Consider the following 20,916-nt stretch of genomic DNA (forward strand, 5'->3'; position numbering starts at 1 on the left):
GTTTACCCTTTCTGTCTCAAACACATCACAGAATTATGCACAAAATGACAGTGATGAGTTTAGTCTGAAGTTGGAACTCATTGGAACTCATTGACTTTTGTTTAAATGCATTCATATTCATAATTTTCATTAATTTTTTTTGTGTTTTAGGAAATTGATATTTTTAAATTATGTTACAGAGAATTCCATTATCCATTCTCAGGCGAGTATTCCATTATCAATTTTCAGGCGAGTATTCCATTATCCACATACATGTGTGCATAATCTGATATTTTTTCATCTTCTTCCATTATTTTCCTTATTGTTGTATTGTTGATTCAAAGATATCATTTTAATTTTGTTTCAATTCATTATGTTCATCTTTTATTGTCCTGAAATTAATTTCTTTTTCACATTCATGGTTGGTGGTTGCTGATGTTATTGTATTGTATCAGAAGTAACTGTATTAATTTTTAAGTAGTTTGAAAATGTTCTTACTTTTTGTGATCTTAGTTTTTCTGGAAATCCAGGTTATGCACTTAAATCCACACAATTTTATTTTTATATGTTTGATTTTCATATTGCTTCTGATTTTTTTAAAAGGACTTACTCAGATTTGTTGATTGGAACCCAAGGTGGATTTGTTGTATCAGGCAGTGTTGGAATTCAAGGCAAAGCAAGTAATGTTTTTTATGCAAAAGAGAGAATGTTGGCTGCAATTTTATGTAAAAAAGATGGCCAGCTGCTATGCTCATGCTCATGCTTGACGAGCTCAAAGCAAGAACAAAAGCTGTTGTCCATGGGATTGGATATGAGAACTAATAATGTAGAAGTTTTGAAAAACATAAATTAAATGAGTATGTATTTGCTTGACATTGAATTAGACAAAATATGTCCATGCTATCATTGTACCCAACAATAACATTAATTGTCATTTAATTTAATTTTACTACAAATACATCAAATTGTATATATGTCTAAAAAAGTAAATATCACTTCTTCATATCTGTTAGATTTTTTTCTAAAGCTCTTTCTATCACGATAAAAAGCAACATACTTTGACAATCTCTATAATTTATGTTGGAAATATAATTTGTTTATTAATTTAAAATAATTATATTTTAATTATTTTATTCAACCTTTTAATTTATTTCTAACCTTATTATTCTTTTATTTTATGTAGCTTTTCCCATATTTTATGTTGGAGTCCTCAGTTAACTAAAACAGTAAAAAATGTACATGACAACATCAGGTGACTTCTTTCCTTTATCTTCTTATGTGATATAAAAAAGCTACATGACTGCATCATGTCACTTCTTTCCTTTTTCGGCTTTCTGTTCTCTTCATACTTTTGTTTTTCTTCTTTCCTTTTTCTTCTATGTTGTCTTCATATTTCCTTTTGTTCAAACCTTCAAACAAGATCTTTATTTCAAATCATATTTTTATTTCCTTTTTCAAATTATCTTTCATTATTTTGCAAACATTTAAATGTCCGACAACTTTTATTTTTCTTCTACTCTCTGCCATATTTTCCTTTTATTCCACAACAAAAAAATGGATTTTTAGTAGATCAAAACAAAACTAGACCACATCAGAAAAAACAATTATTTTTAATTGTTAGTCCTATTTTATTTATTATTGAATTATTATGTTTGCATCTATAGGAGAAATAAATAATTATTATCAAGGACATATCTTCCTTATGGTTGAATAAGACCATGACCTCTTAAATCTTTCATTCATATATATAATGATATATTTTTATTGTTTTAAAATATGAGTATCTAAACTTAAATAATTATTAAATTTAAAAATCTAATAATATTTATAATGATTTATTCTATTTACTTGTGTAAGCCCCATTTTTCTACTCTAAAGAGGTTTGGGCCTCGTCTTTTCGTGGGTCCAAGGCCAACCCATTAGGGGACCTCCAGAAATCCTCCACTCAGCCCCATTTACTTCCCATTCTGCCTCCCACTTCTCAAACAACTCAGTCTCACTTGGTCTCATTTTCAAAAATTGTTCCCTTTCTCCTTCCCTTTTCTGAAGCAAGAACTGTGTTAGGGTTTCAATCACATTCTTCTACGAGCTAGCAAAGTTCATTCTACCTCCAAGTAAGTTGAGCCTTAAACTTCCTTATCTTTTCTTTCCCTTTCCAGTTTGGGTACGTTAGTTTGGTCTAGGGTTCATCCTCATACCTTTATTTTGTTATGGTATCCACATTTCAACTCACTAATTGATTCCTGGGTTATGGTGCTTCTCTGTTAGGTGTTTGTCTTCGTTTGCTAGCATTTGTCCAGGTAAGGAATGTAAGACCCTTGAAATTTAATTAATTAATTAAATAATTAATTAATAAATGTGAATAGTAGGAGTCTTTATGGCATTAAATGTTGATAAAGGTGATGTGGAAAAATATTAGCTCAAGTGGTTGAGAGTACTTAGTTGTGTCGAAAGGACTTGGGTTTGAGTCTTTTGTATGCCAATTATGTGTTATTTAATTATTATTATTTTAATAATATGATTGAGCATGTTGAATGATGGCATAATTATTGAATTATATTAGTTAGCAAGAAACATGAATTGGCTTGATGGTTTAGCATTAACTTGACATTGGCATGGTTGTGGGTTTAAGCCTTGGAGAGCCCAAATTAAACTTTATTTTTGTTATTTTTAGTTTTGGCATGAATTTGAAGGGTTAAAGGAAACCCTAGCAGAGCCAAGAGTGGCTGAAAAACAGAAGGTATTAGACAATTGAATGGTAATTAACATTACCATTAAGTCTCATTTGCGTTTTTGACATTTAACCATCATTAAGACTCCATTATAAGGCCAGTTAGTGGTAAGAAAGAGGGTTTTGTTGGTTGGCATTGGAGAGGGTATTGTGAGGAGCAAAAATTCAGAGAGAAACGAGTGTTCTGGTGTGAAGGGGGAGCTGAATTGGGAGAGTAAGCCAAAAGGAGGCCATTGGTGATCAAAGGAAACTCTCAAGTATCCATCCTAAGCAAGGAAACCAGGTTAGGGGAGTTTAATTTTGTGTGTTGTATGCCATTTATATGATTTCGTGCTATTCTGGATGAATGGGCTGTGTATTTTGGAGTTGTGTTGAATTTTGTCGCGTTTCTGGAAATTTCCAGAAGCCGCCTGGCGGTGTTGAAGGCCCGCCAGACGACTCATGCCTCCAGAACCCATTTCTGGGTTTTCTTCTATGCATCGCCTGGCGACTAGGTGTTGTCCGCCAAGCAACACGATATGGCTTGCCCAGTTCTCTCAGGTTTTTGATGTTCCAGCGATGTTGGGACATTTGGAGTTGGTTTCTATGATGTGTGTATGATTGGTATGTTGTGTGATTATCTGTAATTGCTTAATTGGTGGAAGATTGTATGAACCTCATATGAATTTGGTATTTAGGGTTCATGTTGGGATTGTGGATGAATAACATAAATGACATTTAAGAGTGGTGCATTGTTTGCGTGGAATTGATGATAACATGATTATATTATGAACCCTGGATGTGGTGTGCATGTGAAATTACGCCAGTTTGAAGGTGAACATTGAAACCATGGGGTTGCAAGTCACACTGGATGCGGGAGGAATCTGACAGAACCCAGATGGTCACACACCACCTGGCGGCACCAGGACTGCTGCCAGGCGACACGTTAGAACAGAGGCATTTTAAATGGCGCTGTGACTTACGTTCTTGGGGTTATGGCTCGAGGGTTCTTATTCATGAAATGGGATAGTTGTTCAAGGACATATGAAAATTGAACATATTATGGAATTGAGTGCTAGAGTGTATAAGGATGAGTCTTATGAAGTTGAATGCATGAAAGAATCGAGGGATTATGTATCTGAATCTGGTAAATTGCGAAATGGGTAATGTAATTATGTATTCTTGGAATATTGATTTAAAAATGGAGTTAACACGTGCCAATGGGAAAAAGGAATAAATCCTAGATTACTTGCATTATATTTAAGTATAGGTATGGTTTGGATTGTAGAATTATGAATTATAATGCTTGGTAAATGTTGTTATGGGAGTATTATTGAGGTCTGTTTAAACATGATTGCATGATAGTCTGTGTATAAGTGGTATAGGGGTCCAATAAGGGTTGTTATATGTCAAAAACCATTAGCACTGCGCTAGTGGTATGGCGCCTGGCGGCGCGGGGCGAGCCGCCAAGCGGAAGACATCTAAAACAGTGGCAGTGGCCACTGAACTTAAGTGGCGCCTGGCGGCGCAGGATGGTGCACCAGGCGGTCTGCTTGGATTCTGCCTGGCGGTGTTGTGGCAGTGCCAGGCAGATACGACTATGGTTGGAAACTTGGTTGTGATGTTGAATTTGATTGACTAAGTCCTTTGGTGATCTGGGATGTGCTTGATTGGTGACATAAGCGAGGAGTTCGTGTCAGGTGGACCGCATGCAGAACGTGAACGGTTTAGTTCACCGGAGGTACCCTTGTTGGGATGAATGAATGAAGGAGTTCAATTCATGCTCAACTTGGGAATGCTATGAGTGAGGGAGTTCATAGTAAGAAAGGCGGGTATGCGTGTTTGGATCCGAGCGAGGAGTTCGGAAGACGGGAGAGGGAGTCCGTGAAGCAGGACTACGACCGGGGAGGTTCGTGGAAGCACGGGAAAGTCCCATGATCAAGAATACATGCATGAGCTCATAAAGGTTATAAGTGTGAGAAAATGGGTATTTCGTTGTTTTAAAAGTGAAATAATTATGTGTCAACACCCAATTTTGTCTGAATTATAATATATATATTTTATTTATCTATTTATTTATTTATTAATTTTTGTTATTATTATTTTTATTTATTTATTTATTTATTATTATTTGCTTTCTTATCTTGTTTTACTTTGATTTTTTTATGTCCTTTTATCTTATTTTATTTTTATTTATTTTTTTTCTTTTTATTTTCTTTTTATTTTCTTTTTCTTTTTGTTTGTTTTCAATTTTCTTCATATTTATTTTTATTTTATTTCATTTTTATTACTATTTATTTTTATTTTTATTATTATTATTATGTTATTTTATTTTTATTTTATGTAAAAAAAACGGATCAGAAAAGAGTGAAAAGAAAAAAAAGAAAAAAAAGAAAGAAAGATCAAAAAAAAAGAAAAGAAGAAAAAAGTGCAATGAAAAAAGGTAGAACGGAGATTTGAAAAGAAAAGTAAAGAAAAAGGGCAGCATTCAATTTCTCTGCACACAGGCTGCCTAACTCTTTCCTTATTTGGCACCCTGGAACACACACTCGCTTAGCTGCAGCTACCTATCCAACAAAAGAAGAAAATGCATCAGTGAGGGCTGGCTGCATCTACATGGATTGATTGAAGGGAGAAGTGACTCTGCAGATTGGGCAAAGGGGGAAGCAACCGCCACTTCCCACCTTTCTACGTCTCTGGACCTAAACAAAAAGGGGGTTCTCAACACTCAGGAAAAAAAAAGAAGAAAGGCGGAAGAGAAAAAAATTTCAAATACAATTCACACACAATTCATATCTAATTGATATTCAGAGCAAAAAAGAGAGAGAAGAGGGGGGAGAAAGGAGATTTTTGAAAAAAGATAGTTCCTGCATAGAAATCGGTAGTGGAGCAGCGGAAAAAAAGAGAGTTGGGAGAGATCCCAGAGGTTTGGGGAGAACAAAACAAAAGCTGCGATCAAATGGGAAAGGGGCATCACAAGAGAAAGGGGCATCAAGAGGTAAGTATCGCTGCCGTGAATATGAACTGGAATGTATGTGGCTTGTGTTCTTCTGCTTGTTGATTCATGTGCATGTATGTGTAAAAAGCCGTTGTGATATCCATTTACAATGTGTCTGTGTCATCTAAATAAAAAAAAACAAACAAAGAAACAGAATCCAACCATAGCAACTAACATCAATATCACGTAATGCACTCTATCCTCCTTCACCTTCACCATTCTATTCTCCTCCGCATGTACACACGTAACATGACCAGCTTTACCTTCTAACCCACCGCAGTCACTTCCCAACCGAACCCCAGAGCCACAGATTACCTCCATTTATCCCTGCCGTCTCCGGTCCCCAAAGTCAGCCAACAATACACGAGCTTCCATCACCCTTATATTCACGATTATTGTCCATTCACCAATTCCCCCACTATTACATACTCCACACTCATCTTCTACCTACAAAAAACACATGAAAATACAAAGTCCAGACACTGCAACCTTCATCACCCAATCACGCACCATTCCACCACTTCACCCTCAATCTATCTCGCCATCATCAGCATCACGCCCTCACCTCCATCCTCTACAACCTTATCATCTCCCAATCCCCCATCACCTTCAATCTACAGTCAGAAAATCAAGCAGACACGCCTCACCGCCACTCTTCGTTTTCTGTTAAATCCCAAACATCACACAAACCCTCACATTTCTCATCATCAGCCACATCCAATCGAAACAGAGAAGAGAGAAAATTGTCGGCGGCGCTGCCGCCAGCGAGTCGAAGCTTTAACGACAGCGGCTCTAGTTTCGCTCACCAACATTGTCGTTGTGGGCCTCTGTTCGACCTCGCAGATTAGAGGAGAGGAAGCACCCCCTGTTCGCACCAGCGGCGTCGGCAATTCCCTCCACGGTGGCGGCGAGGTGGTGCGACACGAAAACGACTGCGACGGGCTTGCAACGGAACGCGCGGAGCTTCGACCGGGAAGAAATCCTCGCGCAAAAGGGGGAATTGGCACCGTGGGCGACACGCTTCGGTCGCGGCAGCGGCGGCGTTCACGGTAGAAGTTGCAGGCGTTGCGTCGGCGTTGGTCTCTCGAAGTTACGTTCCGGTGCGTGAGTGAAAACAAGGTGGTTGAGCCACTGAGAGGGAGGACGACGCCCCCGGCGTCGATTAGCGTCGCCGGCAACCAGTCGTGGGGTGGCGTGGTGAAGTAGAGGTGTGGGCGGTGTGTTGGTAGGCAATGAGCCGTGCAAGGGTCGAGAGAGATAGAGAGGGGCGGGGCTCTTGTTTTTTCGAATAGCTAGGGTTTAGGTTAAGTTCACCGTACACATCTCATGTTGGACTGATTAGCCCACTTCCTTTCTTACACCGTTTTGTTTTAATATTCTCACCCTCCCGCTCTTGTGTATTAGAGTTGGATCTGTTTTCTCCTCGCACCTTTTTTTTTAATCTCTGCACCTCCTTTAGTTTGTGTTTTGCTGTTGTATTTTGTTTTCTCTGCGCACCCTTGTTATTTGCTAGCATCACACCCCTTTTTTTTGGACTAGTTTGCTACCTGCTGCACCCCATGTTCAGTAACTCCACCACCCATTAGTGTTCTATTGTCTTTTTTTATTTTACATGTTACACCCCCATTTTTATTGTATAAATCTGATTTACTTCATGTACCTCCATTAATTATTCATGTACCCCCTTATGTTTTCCACTTCATTTTTTTTTCTTTTCTCTTTTCTCTCTTTTTATTTATTTTTTTATTTTTATTTCGCTTATTTTCATTTTCGTTTTTTTATTATTTTTTATTTTATTTTATTTTTTATTATTATTCCTAGAAAACCAAATATTTGAAAATTATTAAAAAAAATTGCAAAAAAATAAAAACTAGAAAAATCTGAAAAAATGTGTTTTCTTTTACTTTATTTTGTCTGTCCGGTTGCTCACACAGTGTGACACTTATTTTCTAAATAAATACCAAAATAATTTTCTTTCTCTCCTTCAGTGTCTGTCCGACCGTCCGCATCGTGTGACACACATTTTCAAATAATCTCAAAAAACACAAAAAAAATACAAAAAATTTCAAAAATACAGAATATCAACATTTTCCAAATCGTTTTTCTAACGAACTATGTAACCCTGATTTCTCATTTTGAATGAAAATACGTAGGACCAAGGTCAATCCTTGTCGGGCCCAAAAAAATAAAAAACAAAATATTTTGTTTCTTTTAGCATTTTTGTCTTATTATTTTTGGGGAAAATTAATATTTTGAAAACCACGTCAACTTTGCATTTTTAATTAAAGGTACCACCTTTGGGTGGGCGCTGTAGGGTGCTAACACCTTCCCTATGCGTAACCGACTCCCAAATCCAAAATCTAGTTTTTCGCAGACTTGTCTTATCTTTATGGTTTTCCATAGTTTTCCAGAATAACTATGGTGGTGACTCCAAAATCTCTTTTTAAATCCGTTTTCTTTTTTGGTTCGTCGTCCGGTTGCGATTACGGTTGCGACATTATGTGATATTTGGGTGGGTGTATTTTATATTTATTTTCATCTATGTGCATAGCTCACTCTATCTGTTTGTGTGTGGTGATGATTGGATAATGTGTTATCCGGGAGCAGATGATTGTACAGGTGAGCCAGGAGATGCATAGTAGCGGAGAGCGGGAGCAGATTACATGGAAATTTAGAAAGTCTTTTTATTAAATTCTCATGTAATTTATTTACTGATTTTCTTTTGCGACTTTTGAATTGTAACGACGACTTGTAAACACTGAACTTTACGTTGTAATTTCTAAGTTTAAAAGTTTAAAATTCCCGCATTTTTTGGGAATGAGTTTATAATAAATGAGGTATTATTTATAAAATTGTTATTTTAGTTCTTATTTTAAGTAATATCCTACTGGGATGTTACAAGGAAAGCTAGGGTTTCATTGTTTTAAGTTATTTTGCCTTATTTTTGGTCTGTTTTACGTTCTTGGTGCTTGATACATGTTGTTGGTCGTGTGATAATACATTGCTTGTGCTATTGATATGGATTGAATCTGGTTTTGCATGTGTGAGAGCAGGTGGGATCTGTTAAACTCGCCTAGGCGAGTGTGTTTTTCACCCAAACGAGACGCTCTCGCCTAAGCGATGAGCTCTCGCCCGAGCGAGAATAGCAATAACTCGCTCCCCTCTGTCTCGAGTTGTCACCTGAGCGAAGGCCTCTCACCTAAGCGAGAGTAGTCTTGCCTGAGCGAGATGGGCTAGCTTGAGCAAGAACTCAAAGTGCCTTCTATTTGAAATCTTGCCCAAGTGAGAGCTGTTAGCTTGAGCGAGGGGTTCCTCTCGCCTGAGTGAAAGCTCTTTAGCTTGAGCGAGAATGATAGTAGAGTGTTTAAAGGCTTGTATGCTCCCATGATTAGTTGGTTTATTGTTTTAAAAGTATGAAGTATGATGTGCATATGCTTAAGGTGATTAAATGAGATTGTTACATGTTGGGTTTGGCATGAATGAAATATGGATTTTGATTGGTTGGATGGGCCTTGGTATGATATAATAATGTGTGAGATACAATGTGGTTTGGTACGAGAAGCATGGTTGTGGTATGAGATAGACGTAATTCTATGAAACTCTTGGTGAGATTTCATGGTGGTGTGTAGTGTATATAATTAGATAAGGATTCAAGTAAGGATTGTACCCAAAACTCTAAAGAATCAGTTAGTCTTACGTAGAATAGACTAATTCAAGTGGTGAGAGTAGCGGAAGGCCCTAGTCTTTGGCACGATAATGACTTTAGATGTTTGAAGGCTAACCTTGTGTGTGGTAGGGTGAAACCCATTGGCAATGGCTCTGCAGAGTAGTAGAGGCCACCACAAGTGCAAGCATCCAATGAATCCGATCTCTTTATATGTATCAGGATAATTGAGTCATAGAGTCTTGTTTGTTTGCTATCACATGATTTCATCCCTATTGTTTTGCATGTTTATGATCAGTTTTAATTATCTGCTTGCTATAACATGTTTCAAAATTTCTTTTTACTCTAGCATACCCTTTTTGTTTGATGTCTATTTGTTGGGAAATCACGTACTAAAAATAATCTCTTCAAGCGAAAACACATCCACAAATAAAAGTAGAAAAAGATAAATAAAAACACATAGGAAATTTAACGTGGTTCGGCACCTCAAGGCCTACATCCACAAACACTCAGCAAAAGTATTATCACTCAAAGTGCAATTTTTTGTGGACCAAAATTGCAAACTCGTGCAACTTTTCTGGCAAAAACTACAAACCTTCTAATGAGACACAACTACCCAAGCCCCTCATATACCCAAGAGACCCATTGTGTTGTAGTGTTAACTCTCAAATCAACTCATCACTTTTATAGTAGTTTCCTACTTTTTCTTTCTTCACTTTAGTCAATGTGGGACTTTAGTGAATACCCACCTTAAAACAACATATTCCTCCTTCACCAAAAGTTTCACATATTAAAAGATCATCTTCATGATTGACTACATTTGTAGAATGAGTACTCTTAGATTTCCACATCATTTCCTTCATGTGCTGTAAGTCCTCTTTGAATGCTCGACATTTAACTTGTACATGACAAAACTCTCCACAATAATGGCATTGAACATTAGTAATATCTTTCGATTGAAATTTACCTTGTTGGTAACCATATTTCTTTCTCGACTCACCTTTAGTTACTAATATTTGACTATCTTCTGAACTTTTATCATCACCCATCATTTGTTGACTCTCCTTCAATGATCTCACCACATTATCTAGTCATAGTGTACTCTTCCCAGCTAGAATTGACTGCACTAGTGGCTTATAAGACTTAGGCAATGATGCCAACAAAAGTAATGATTGTTCCTCATCTTTAATACTCTCATCTCCTGCATTCATAAGTCTGGATACTAATTCATTGAACTTATTAATATGATCAAACACATTACCTCCATCTTCCATCTTCAATGAGTACAAGTCCATTTTCATCATCAATTGATTGGTGAGAGTTGTTGATGCAAACTTACTTTCCAATAAATTCCAAAAATTCATTGGAGAGGTCTCTCTCAACATAGTCACTTTAATTTGAGGAGCTAATGCCAATCTAATTGTGCTTACTGCTTTTTTCTGAATTGTGATCCACTCTGCATCTTTCATCTCAACAGACTTTTCCCCCTCTAAAGCACAATTTAGACCTTGTTGTACCAAATAATCTTCAATTGTGCATTGCCATAAGGAGAAATCCATCCTCCCATCAAATAAAGGAACATCTAACTTTAACGAAGTCATTACACAAATTAAAGAAAATTATCAGCACTAACCTTTTTTCCAAGGAACCCACGTAAAGTTGCCTTTGTTCAACACTTCAAATTGTTCCTATTCCTCCCTTGATCAAAGCCTCAGCTCGGATACCACTGTTGGGAAATCACGTACTAAAAATAATCTCTTCAAGCGGAAGCACACCCACAAATAAGAGTAGAAAAATATAAATAAAAACACACAAGAAATTTAACGTGGTTCGGCACCTCAAGGCCTACATCCACAAACACTCAACAAAAGCATTATCACTCAAAGTGCAAATTTTTTGTGGACTAAAATTGCAAACCCTTCATAGTGCAATTTTTTTGGCAAAAACTGCAAACCGTTTAATGACACACAACTACCCAAGTCCCTCATACACCCAAGAGACCTATTGTGTTATGGTGTTAAATCTCAAATCAACTCATCACTTTTATAGTAGTTTTCTACTTTTTCTTTCTTCACTTTAGTCAATGTGGGACTTTGGTGAATACCCACCTCAGAACAACACTGCTTTGTGTGGTTTTCCTTTTTGTAATGATCACCAATTCCTTGGTCTGAATAGATATGGGAACCCTTGATGATCATAGTGATGATGGGAATGCTACAATCTAATCAAGCCTGGGTTGGCTTTTGCTTAGTGAAGCATCTTTTCTAGGCACTATTGCCTGGTTGTTTTAATTGCTCTGTGAGGAATCTGCACTATATTGTTGCCCTTTTTATATTCGGTTATTGGCCTTGTTTTGTGTCCTAAGTTTTCTTTTAGTATAATTATGGATGACTATATTTCAATGGATTCTTATATATTGTTTATCTTGTGCTCTAAGATATTATGAATAATATAATTGTTTTATTTAAATGGAATATCACAACTTCTTACTGGTTATTATTTAACAAATTTGTTACTATGTTACTAATACCATATTCAATATTTTATTTTTCATGTTCTTTATCATTTAAATTTAAAAAATTCATCAGTTATATTTAAATCATGTCAATATCTGATGAAAGAAAAAAAAAACACATTTTAATTAAGTTTTTTTTTCTGTAATGATTTTTGAAAACAAGATTTGAAAATAAAATGGGAGATAACTTTATGCATACAATTATTTATATTAAAAAGAAAATAACCGTTTTGGTTAAATTATTGATAAATTCAAATAATTTAAAAGAATAAGACCTCTATTTATTAGATATATATTTTTAACTATATTAAAATATATATTTATGTTTGTAACAGTAATAAATGATAAAATATATAAATTTTGAGAATATTATTTTGACTCTTTAAAACATCCATCACTTATTATTATTATTATTATATCAGTATAAGTAGATATTGAAAAAGAAAGAAAGAACAAACTCAATTTAAAAGTAAAAATTTAAACTAAAATAACCGCAAACTCTAAACAGACAAATGTTAGTAAAAAAACATGTAAATTCAATTTTTTTATGATAACAAAAAAATAATTAAATTAAAACTATAAAAATAAAAAATAAATAATTTTTATAATTTATTTATAGATAATTTTTTTAATTTTATAGATTATTTTTATTTATTTAATTTAAAAATAGTTAAATTAAAAAGAAAAAAAAAGTTAAATAAAAAGTATTAAATTTAGAAAATAATAAGGGAAAAATTAAAATAAAAAAGTTGAACACAAAAAAATGAATCGTATTTATTTATGAAATAATAGTATAAATTGAGTTCTTCTTCATTTAAATTTGACGAACTTAAAGAGATAGAAAATCAACTAAACTAAATTAAATAATAAAATATATTGTATTTGGTTTTTATATTTATTATTTACTCGATTATTTAATATTTATAAGTATAATAATCTTTTCAAAATTGGATAATAAATAATATGTGTATATATATATATATATTCCATATAAATAAATATTTTTAATTTTATTTTTAAAATAATAATTTTATTTTTACTTTTACTCTTTATATCAGTGAAAATACATATGTATGCATGTGTTAATTTTCTTATGATAATAATAAGTATTTTTATAATTATAAAAATAAATAAAAATAAATTTAATATTTTATTGTGAGAGGCTCTTATTTATTATAAATAATTGTTTTAGTTTTGAAAAATAGCCAAAGAAAACAATAGCTAAATTTAAAAAAAAAGTTTCTAAAATAGTAAAACAATTAATTTAGCTTGAAACAAAATTATCTACACTATCTATATTATTATATCTGCACTTACTGTTATATAAAAAAAAATCATTTGTTTTTCAATTTTATCATTTACCAACCTTTTTAAATTCAAAAATTACTCGTATTAATTTTATTTTCTAATTTTATTATTTTAATAATTATTTTTTTTAGTTTGTATCATTATTTAATACAAATATTTATATAAAAAAATATAATTAATTATTTTTATAATTACTTTTAATAAAAAAAATTATTACAATAAAAAAAGTGAATACACATTTTATTAGTAAGAAATAAAATAAAAAATAAAATATGCATACCGAAATTTTATATAATAGTATGCGTTAATTTAAATATTGATTATTTTTTAAAATAAATTAATTATTTTATAATTTTATTCTATTTACTTAAATTCAATTATTTTTCTAATTAAATTATTTACTTACAAAAAAAATAAGAGGCATATATCTTATACCAACTACAATTGTTTTAAAACAAAACAAAAGGTCCATTCAGGTTTTTTTGTAGACAAATTCTCTGTTCCATATTCTCTCCCTTTCCTTCAACTCTGTAAGATAAATACAGGAGGCATTCTCATTTGGTACTTTGGTCCTTCTTCTCCTTTCTCTGCACAAATTTTCTTCTCTCTCAACCCTTCAAACAGCCCACTTCGATTTCAAAGGTAATTTCTCTCATTCCAACATTGATTTTACATTTATCCTGTTGTGCAGTTTTATTCAGAGGGTGAATTTTATTTCACGGATCGCAATTTTTACTTTGATCAAATCAAATATTTCCTGGGCACGTATTGGACAATGTTTGTTTCTGTTTAATATTTTTATCTGTTGATTTAGTTGTTGTCTCGGAAGAATGTTGCTTCTGTGGTTTCTTAAACTTAATATACCGGGACATACTGGTTGTTTTGGGGGTGAAGGAATATACCGGGACATGAGTTTAAGATTTGATTTCTTTATTTTCTTATTCTGTTGCATAACAGTCTTGTTGCACTGATAGTTCTTCTTAGGGTTTTAAAAAACTCATTTTCATTCTTAATTGGGGTTTAAAATTTATACTTTGTATTTTGCAGTAGTTATTAAGGGTTGGTCTTACAATTGGCCAAACTTAATTTTGCATTGCAATTTGCTGAGTCGATTATTTACTATATTGTCTTTTCTCTTTTATTTTGCATTAAAATATCCTTTTCTCTTTGGTTAATGATTTTTTTTTAATCACAAGTAAAGAATGCTATTGCAATCCCAACCAGGTCAACACTACACTGCTTACCAATTTTATGCAGCATTCTTAATACAATTAATAGAAAAAAGAAATACAAAGTGGGGGGACTAAACCAAAACTCAAGAGAATCTATGTTTTGAGAGATCAAATCTATCACTTCAAAATTCAGAGATAATACAAAGAGGGCTCTCCATCTCACCAAGTAAAAATTAAAGTTCCAAGACCATATGCAGCTAACCTATCTGCATACCTGTTTTCCTCTAGAAAAAGGTGTGGAAATCTATTCTGTAACTATCCTTAATAAACTCTAAAACATTTTCCATCTAATCCTTACCTTCCAAGGAACTAAAAAACTAATACAAATAAAGCTGTCACAAAGCAAAGAATCCCTCTCCACCCAAAGAGCTCCTCATCCTTTCTGAATAATGATATCACTGGTTGCTACTTATTACTGCTTATAAACAGCAACTATCAGTTTGTTACAAATGACATTGCCATTGAACTATAGTAGGCTGTGTGGTTATGGATACTGGTTGCTACAGGAAACTGATAGCTTTGTGCTTTTTGTGTGATGCAAAATGTGGCCACATCAAGGAGGCGGGCTAGTGCCACTATTCAGAGTTTGCACCTCTGCCTCTCCATTTTCCCGTCAAACCTTTGGTTTAGTTCAATCTCATAAAACTGACTTCAATCTCATAAAACTGACTTATAGGGTAAGTACTTCCAAACCTTATAGGCTCTATTAAAGCCATATTTGTAGTCAATGTAGGACCAAGTACCTTCTTGAGGCTCCAATTATGGCGCATTAGGATGACTGCAATTGAGGTGGCTTTCCAACAACAGCTCCTATTATTTTATTACTTACATTACAACGCAATCATGGTCTTCACTTTAGTACAAGTGATTGCAATTTTTCTCTTATTCCTTGTTTCAATTCCAATGGGCTTTACACATTAACATAATTTCTAGATGCACACTTTGTCCTCATTTATCCACAATGTTTAGGTCAAACGGTTGTGACCATTGACACGGTTGTTTAGATCATTCATTTTGGCTTTCTTGTCTTCACTGGATGTAGTAAAGTTTTCCTTTGGAATCCTGTGCAGAGTGCCCATGTAATATGGATCAAGAAGATAGCAAGATTCACCCAGTTAATCCTACTGAACTTTCTTCTAATCCTCCCGCATCAGGGAAAGATGAGATGACGGGCATTGAGAATTCTTTGTCATCTGGAAAGGATGATATGCTGGGTACTGAGAATCCTCCATCTTCAAGAAAAGATGATGTGATGGGTGATGAGAATCCTCCAGAAGTATCGCCTAATTCTATGTCATTAGAAAAAGATGGTACGGTGGGCACTGTAAATCCTACTGAAGTGTCTTCCAATCCTATGCCTTTGATAAAAAATGGTATGATGAGCACTGATAATCTTCCGTTATCTGGAAAAGATTATGAGAAGTGTGCAGAGAATCCTCCTGATTTGTCTTCTAATTCTCCAACGTCAGGAAAAAATGTGAATCTTCTGTCACCAGGAAAACATGATATATTGACCATTGAGAATCTTTCTGAAGTGACTTTTGGTGATCTTTCTTCTGGAAAAGATGATGGAAAGAAGGATATTGATTCTCCTGAAGGAACTAGTAAATCAGATTTGAGTGACAAGAATACCCCGCAATCATTGAAGGCAAAATCTAAAATTGTTAAGAAATCTCAAACTGGTAAACTTAAGGGGAAGAAGAACAATGTTTCTCAAAAGATTAATAGGAAAAGAAAAATTAAGACTTCTAAAAAAGTGGTGGATAATGTTGAGAGTTGTCATAATGCTGGTGAGAAACAAGTTTCAGACGTTAGTGAGCTCAAGGAAAATAGTGATGAACCATCTGAGGGCAAGGGTGAGGAGGCTGAAAATAAAATAAAAAAAAGACAAAATAAGAGCAGTGCTGACAGAAGTCCGAAGGAAGAGTCAGACACTAGCCAACTGAAGGTTACTGATCCTCCTGAAGGATCTAGTAAACCAGAGTTGAGTAACAAGAATACTCCACAATCATTGAAGACAAAATCTAAAATTATTAAGAAATCTCATGCTGGTAAACTCAAGGCTAAGAAGAACAGTGGCACTCAGCAGATTCATGGCAAAAGAAGAATTAGTATTTCCAAAATGGTGTTGGATAATGAAGATGAGAAACAAATTTCAGACAGTAGCCACCTCAAGGAAACTGATAATGAACCACTGAAGGGGAAGAGTCAGGAAGGTGAAAAGAAAGTAGCAGAAAGCCAAAACAGGAGCACCAATGGCAAAAGTCGTAGGGAGAAGATCCGGCAGGCTCGTAAAGATAAGACTAGTCAATTGGATAACACTGAGCAAAATCTAGAGAGTGAAGAGAAGCATAGGGACTCAAGCAAGGGTTCTAGGAGTATAAAAACCAAAGTTAGGAGAGGTGGCACGGAAAGGAGTCAAGTAAATGACAAGAAGGCTGAAAGGCTTGGTGGTTTCATCTTTATGTGCAATGCAAAGACAAAGCCTGATTGTTTCCGCTATCGAGTCATGGGTGTTTCAGCTGGTAAAAAGGATGATGTTTTACAAATCAAACCTGGGCTTAAACTTTTTCTTTATGATTTTGATCTGAAGCTACTGTATGGTATTTACAAGGCTTCATCTTCCGGTGGCATGAAGCTTGAACCCAAAGCTTTTGGTGGCAAATTTCCTGCTCAGGTTACTTTCTTTCATCTTCCTGTCCAATTAGTCTGATGTTGTTTTGTTTTATATGCTGATGGGTGACTCCTTCAGGTACGGTTCAAAATTGTTGCTGATTGTTTCCCACTACCAGAGCGCATTTTCAGAAAAGCCATCAAGGATAATTATAATGAAAAAAACAAGTTCAGAACAGAACTTACTGTTAGACAAGTAAGCATTAAACGTTACCTCTGGTGGCCCTTCTGTATTTCTGTTTCTATTGTTTTTTATGATGAATGATATTTGAAATATTCTGTTTCAGGTGAGGAAGCTCACTCAACTTTTCCGACCAGTTGAAATTCGTTCAGCTATGCACCCTGTCCACTCCCAGCCAAAGGTAATAATTCGAGATAGGGAATCTCCCCACAATGTTAGGGGATCATGGTCCCGGTTGCAGAGGGAAAACTATAACGTGCAGTCTCTTAATAGGGATCATCAATTTGACCTACAAGAGGAAATTGCTCATGATCTGTTTCCAATGGAGAACAATCGTTCGTATGGTCTACCAAGATATAGAAGGAATGTGGGTACCACATCTCATATTACTCCTATATTGGAATCTTATGACAGAGACTATCAACCCCATCACCTAGACCATGGCTACACGAGAAATGTTCCTGCTCATGTAGATTCCGTTCGAACTGATCATCTTTATTTGAATGACAGTAGGGATTCTCTGTTTTTGAATGACAGTAGGGATCCTTATCATGTCTATCACCATGGTGTTTCACCTAGGGATGCATATTTGGCACCTTTAAGTAGGGAGGAAAACTCTTATTTGGTTGGGCGAAGACCTTTTTCTGGGACGGATAACTTCCCAAGGAGAGAGGCTGAACGAGATAGGCATTCTGAACGAGATAGGCAATACCCAATCTATGCTGCACCTGATGCTTTGTCTGATCATCTTCGGCGGCCATATCATGGAGACAAGTTGGAAGCTTCACGGGCCCCAGTTTCTTCTCGTTACTCTTTTGCTGGCCCTTCATTTCGTCGCCGCTGACTTGATGTATTTCTGAATTCCTGTTTTATGGCTCTTTATCTCTTAAATTCTGGTGACTGACTGGTAGATATTTTATAAAGAAAACTGTATGCAAACGTACTTGAGCCCTTCTGCATTTTGAAAATAATATCTGCATGCTTAGATTTTAATCCTGGTCAATATGCAGCAGATTGTCAAACCGTCCCAACATTGTATGATGATTGCCTGCTGTAGAACTTTAACTGAAGGGCCAGTTTTGATAACAATTGGTGATTACTGGCTTGGTTATGCGGCTAGTTACCATGTACTGCTTTAATGAATAGAGAAAAAAGGCAAGCATCGTTTCACTTGATGTAGAAACTAAGATGACTTATGTTGCCGTATTTTGTAGGCCAGTAATTTGGAGAAAGCATACATGAACAGAGAAATTTCTTTCAAACTCATGCATGCATTTGGATAACTGCTGGTTTCACTGTGACTACATCGGAAGCTAAAGGGTCTTGTATACTGTTCGACATTTGTCATCTTTTATTTGTCATTTCCTCTCTTTTCACTTATTTATCTGTGAACTAAATTGGATCCTCAGACTATTGTACTAGAATAAAAAAATTATTTTCTTTAACTGGTCTCTAACCTTTTTAGAGCAAGCCGTTGTCAGTTTCTCACATGGACCTTGCCCACATAAAGGCATTTGCTTGGAACCAAATAAGGGTAATAATTTACTCATCTCATTTGTGATGCTTCCAATCAATGCTGTTTCCAAAACATTCATAGTCCAGCAAGTAATGCCTGGAGGGCTAGCTATTAATCATGAATTGGTTTGACTTGAATGGATTTCTTATGATTTATATAACATCCTTTTCCACTCTAAGACGGATTGATTGTGCGTTGAACTTGCATGTTAACATCTTTGTTGGGAACTTTTCATGTCACAAGAATTGACTTGGCAAAAGCATATGAGAGCAAATTGATTTGTTTTAGTGAAATGGAATTGTCTTCTAAACCTAATAAATTAATCTGTTCTCAATATAACCACTCAACCCATCCCCCTCCCATTACAAATTATATTTGTTATTTACTCTATTTATCTTTTCTTTTTCTTTCACAAATTTTTACTATTATGATAACACACATGGACATACTCAATAGACAATTAGGGTTAGAAATGAATATAGAATATATAATAATAGAGATTCATATAAAATATTTGATTATTTTGAAATGAATTAAACAAATATTGAAAATGATATAAATTAAGTTCCTATAAAGTTTGTGTATTTTGAATTAGATCTTATAACACCCCATTTAATTTAGTAAAGGAAACGTCACATAAAGATAATATAATAGATAATATAATAGTGCAGTCCTGGAGTTTAAAACTTAACTCCTTACAACCTAAGGCACACCACGATGCCCAAAAGAAAACTAGACAAAGAGTTCAACATAAAGTATATAAATCCAAAGTTCAACATAAAGTATATAAATCCAAGGACGAACAGGTACATGGGCCATAGCCTTAAAGAAAGCCCAACAAGAAAATAAAGTCTAGCACATGTAGACTATGCAGCGGAACCTCCATCACCCTGGTTATTCCAGGGGGTTCTCACCTATGCTCCCATCAACAAGTTGATGATCATTGCAAGAGAAAAGACCACACCACAAAAAACACAACAACAAATAGTAGGGTAAGCTAAAGCCAACAAGATTTTTCATCATGCAATCAAATATACTTTCACAGTCCAAAATACATATATCATCCAAGCATGTTATGACCGTTCAATCAATATACTAGGACCCGACTCGACTCATTTAGATACATATGACCTGGTCGGATTTAGCGGATGCTTGCACTTGTGGTGGATACCTCTGCTCACACCCGAGCTACTCACCTCCGAGCTATGTGTTATAAGTGTTCCAATGAATCAATTCCCTCACACACAAGGTTAGCCCTTAATGAGTTTCAAGCCTCTTGCTACTCTCACCAGAAGAGTCAGTCCGCTCTAAGTGAGACTAATTGACTCCTTAGAGTGTCGGGATGCAATCCTTACCTTGAATCCTTACCAAGTCATATAGATGGGGTACCACCATGGGCACCCACTATCAGGGGTCATGGAATTACGTTCCGACCACTGAAGCGCGACCCTGAGAGTCTAGAGATCCCAAGGAATTACGCACTGACACGGACCAATCATACTCAATAAAATCAAAAAGGATTTATCATGCATATATTATGTCAACCTTTACTACCAATCCCTTTCATGTTTCAGATCAAATCCATACCAATTCCTCATACTCCAGCCATGAATATCCCATTCCAACTCATCTCGTTACCATGCCACTTTAATACCAACCTTCTCATTAAGATCACATGTTAAGTTCATGCTAAACCCATTATTCACAATTCATGAATCACATCCCTCAGGCATACTTATTTATTTCATGCATTTAACACAATACTCAAAACCAAGCAAGCATTAACCATTCAAAATTCAAGGAAAACAATCACACATCCCACTGCCTCGCTCAGCCCCTCGCTCAGGCTGAAGGGTCTCGCTCAGGCGAGAAGCTCTCGCTCAGGCGAGCCCCCTTTGCATAGGCGAGGGCTCAAAAAGGGGAACAATAGCCTCACACGGGATCTCGCTTAGGCGAGACCCCTCTCGCTTGGGCGAGATGCTCGCTCGCTCAAGAGTAACGTGGGTCACCTGAGCGACTGCTCGCGTGAAGCAGCTTGGGCGAGCCTCTGCTGATCTCGCCTAGGCGAGCCCCCTTTGCATAGGCGAGGGCTCAAAAAGGGGAACAATAGCCTCACACGGGATCTCGCTTAGGCGAGACC

At 35.5% G+C, this 20,916-nt stretch overlaps 1 protein-coding gene across 3 annotated transcripts; it reads left to right on the plus strand.

Annotated features, from left to right (window-relative positions):
- Positions 1 to 13,641: 13,641 nt before the first annotated feature.
- Positions 13,642 to 18,705, plus strand: LOC114173470. Of its 3 annotated transcripts, XM_028057904.1 has the most exons (6): positions 13,642 to 13,816; positions 14,965 to 15,055; positions 15,100 to 15,107; positions 15,477 to 17,083; positions 17,159 to 17,275; positions 17,367 to 18,705. In XM_028057904.1, the coding sequence occupies exons 4-6, from the start codon at positions 15,491 to 15,493 to the stop codon at positions 18,102 to 18,104; spliced, it is 2,448 nt and encodes an 815-aa protein (XP_027913705.1). In that variant the 5' UTR covers positions 13,642 to 13,816; positions 14,965 to 15,055; positions 15,100 to 15,107; positions 15,477 to 15,490; the 3' UTR covers positions 18,105 to 18,705. The 3 variants fall into 3 exon arrangements, with proteins under 3 accessions (XP_027913705.1, XP_027913704.1, XP_027913703.1); XM_028057903.1 differs by lacking the exon at positions 15,100 to 15,107 and having other exon boundaries at positions 14,965 to 15,083; XM_028057902.1 differs by lacking the exons at positions 14,965 to 15,055; positions 15,100 to 15,107.
- The last annotated feature ends 2,211 nt before the right edge of the window (positions 18,706 to 20,916 follow it).

The sequence above is a fragment of the Vigna unguiculata genome, chromosome 2, assembly GCF_004118075.2.
Source record: "Vigna unguiculata cultivar IT97K-499-35 chromosome 2, ASM411807v1, whole genome shotgun sequence".
Taxonomy (NCBI): domain Eukaryota; kingdom Viridiplantae; phylum Streptophyta; class Magnoliopsida; order Fabales; family Fabaceae; genus Vigna; species Vigna unguiculata.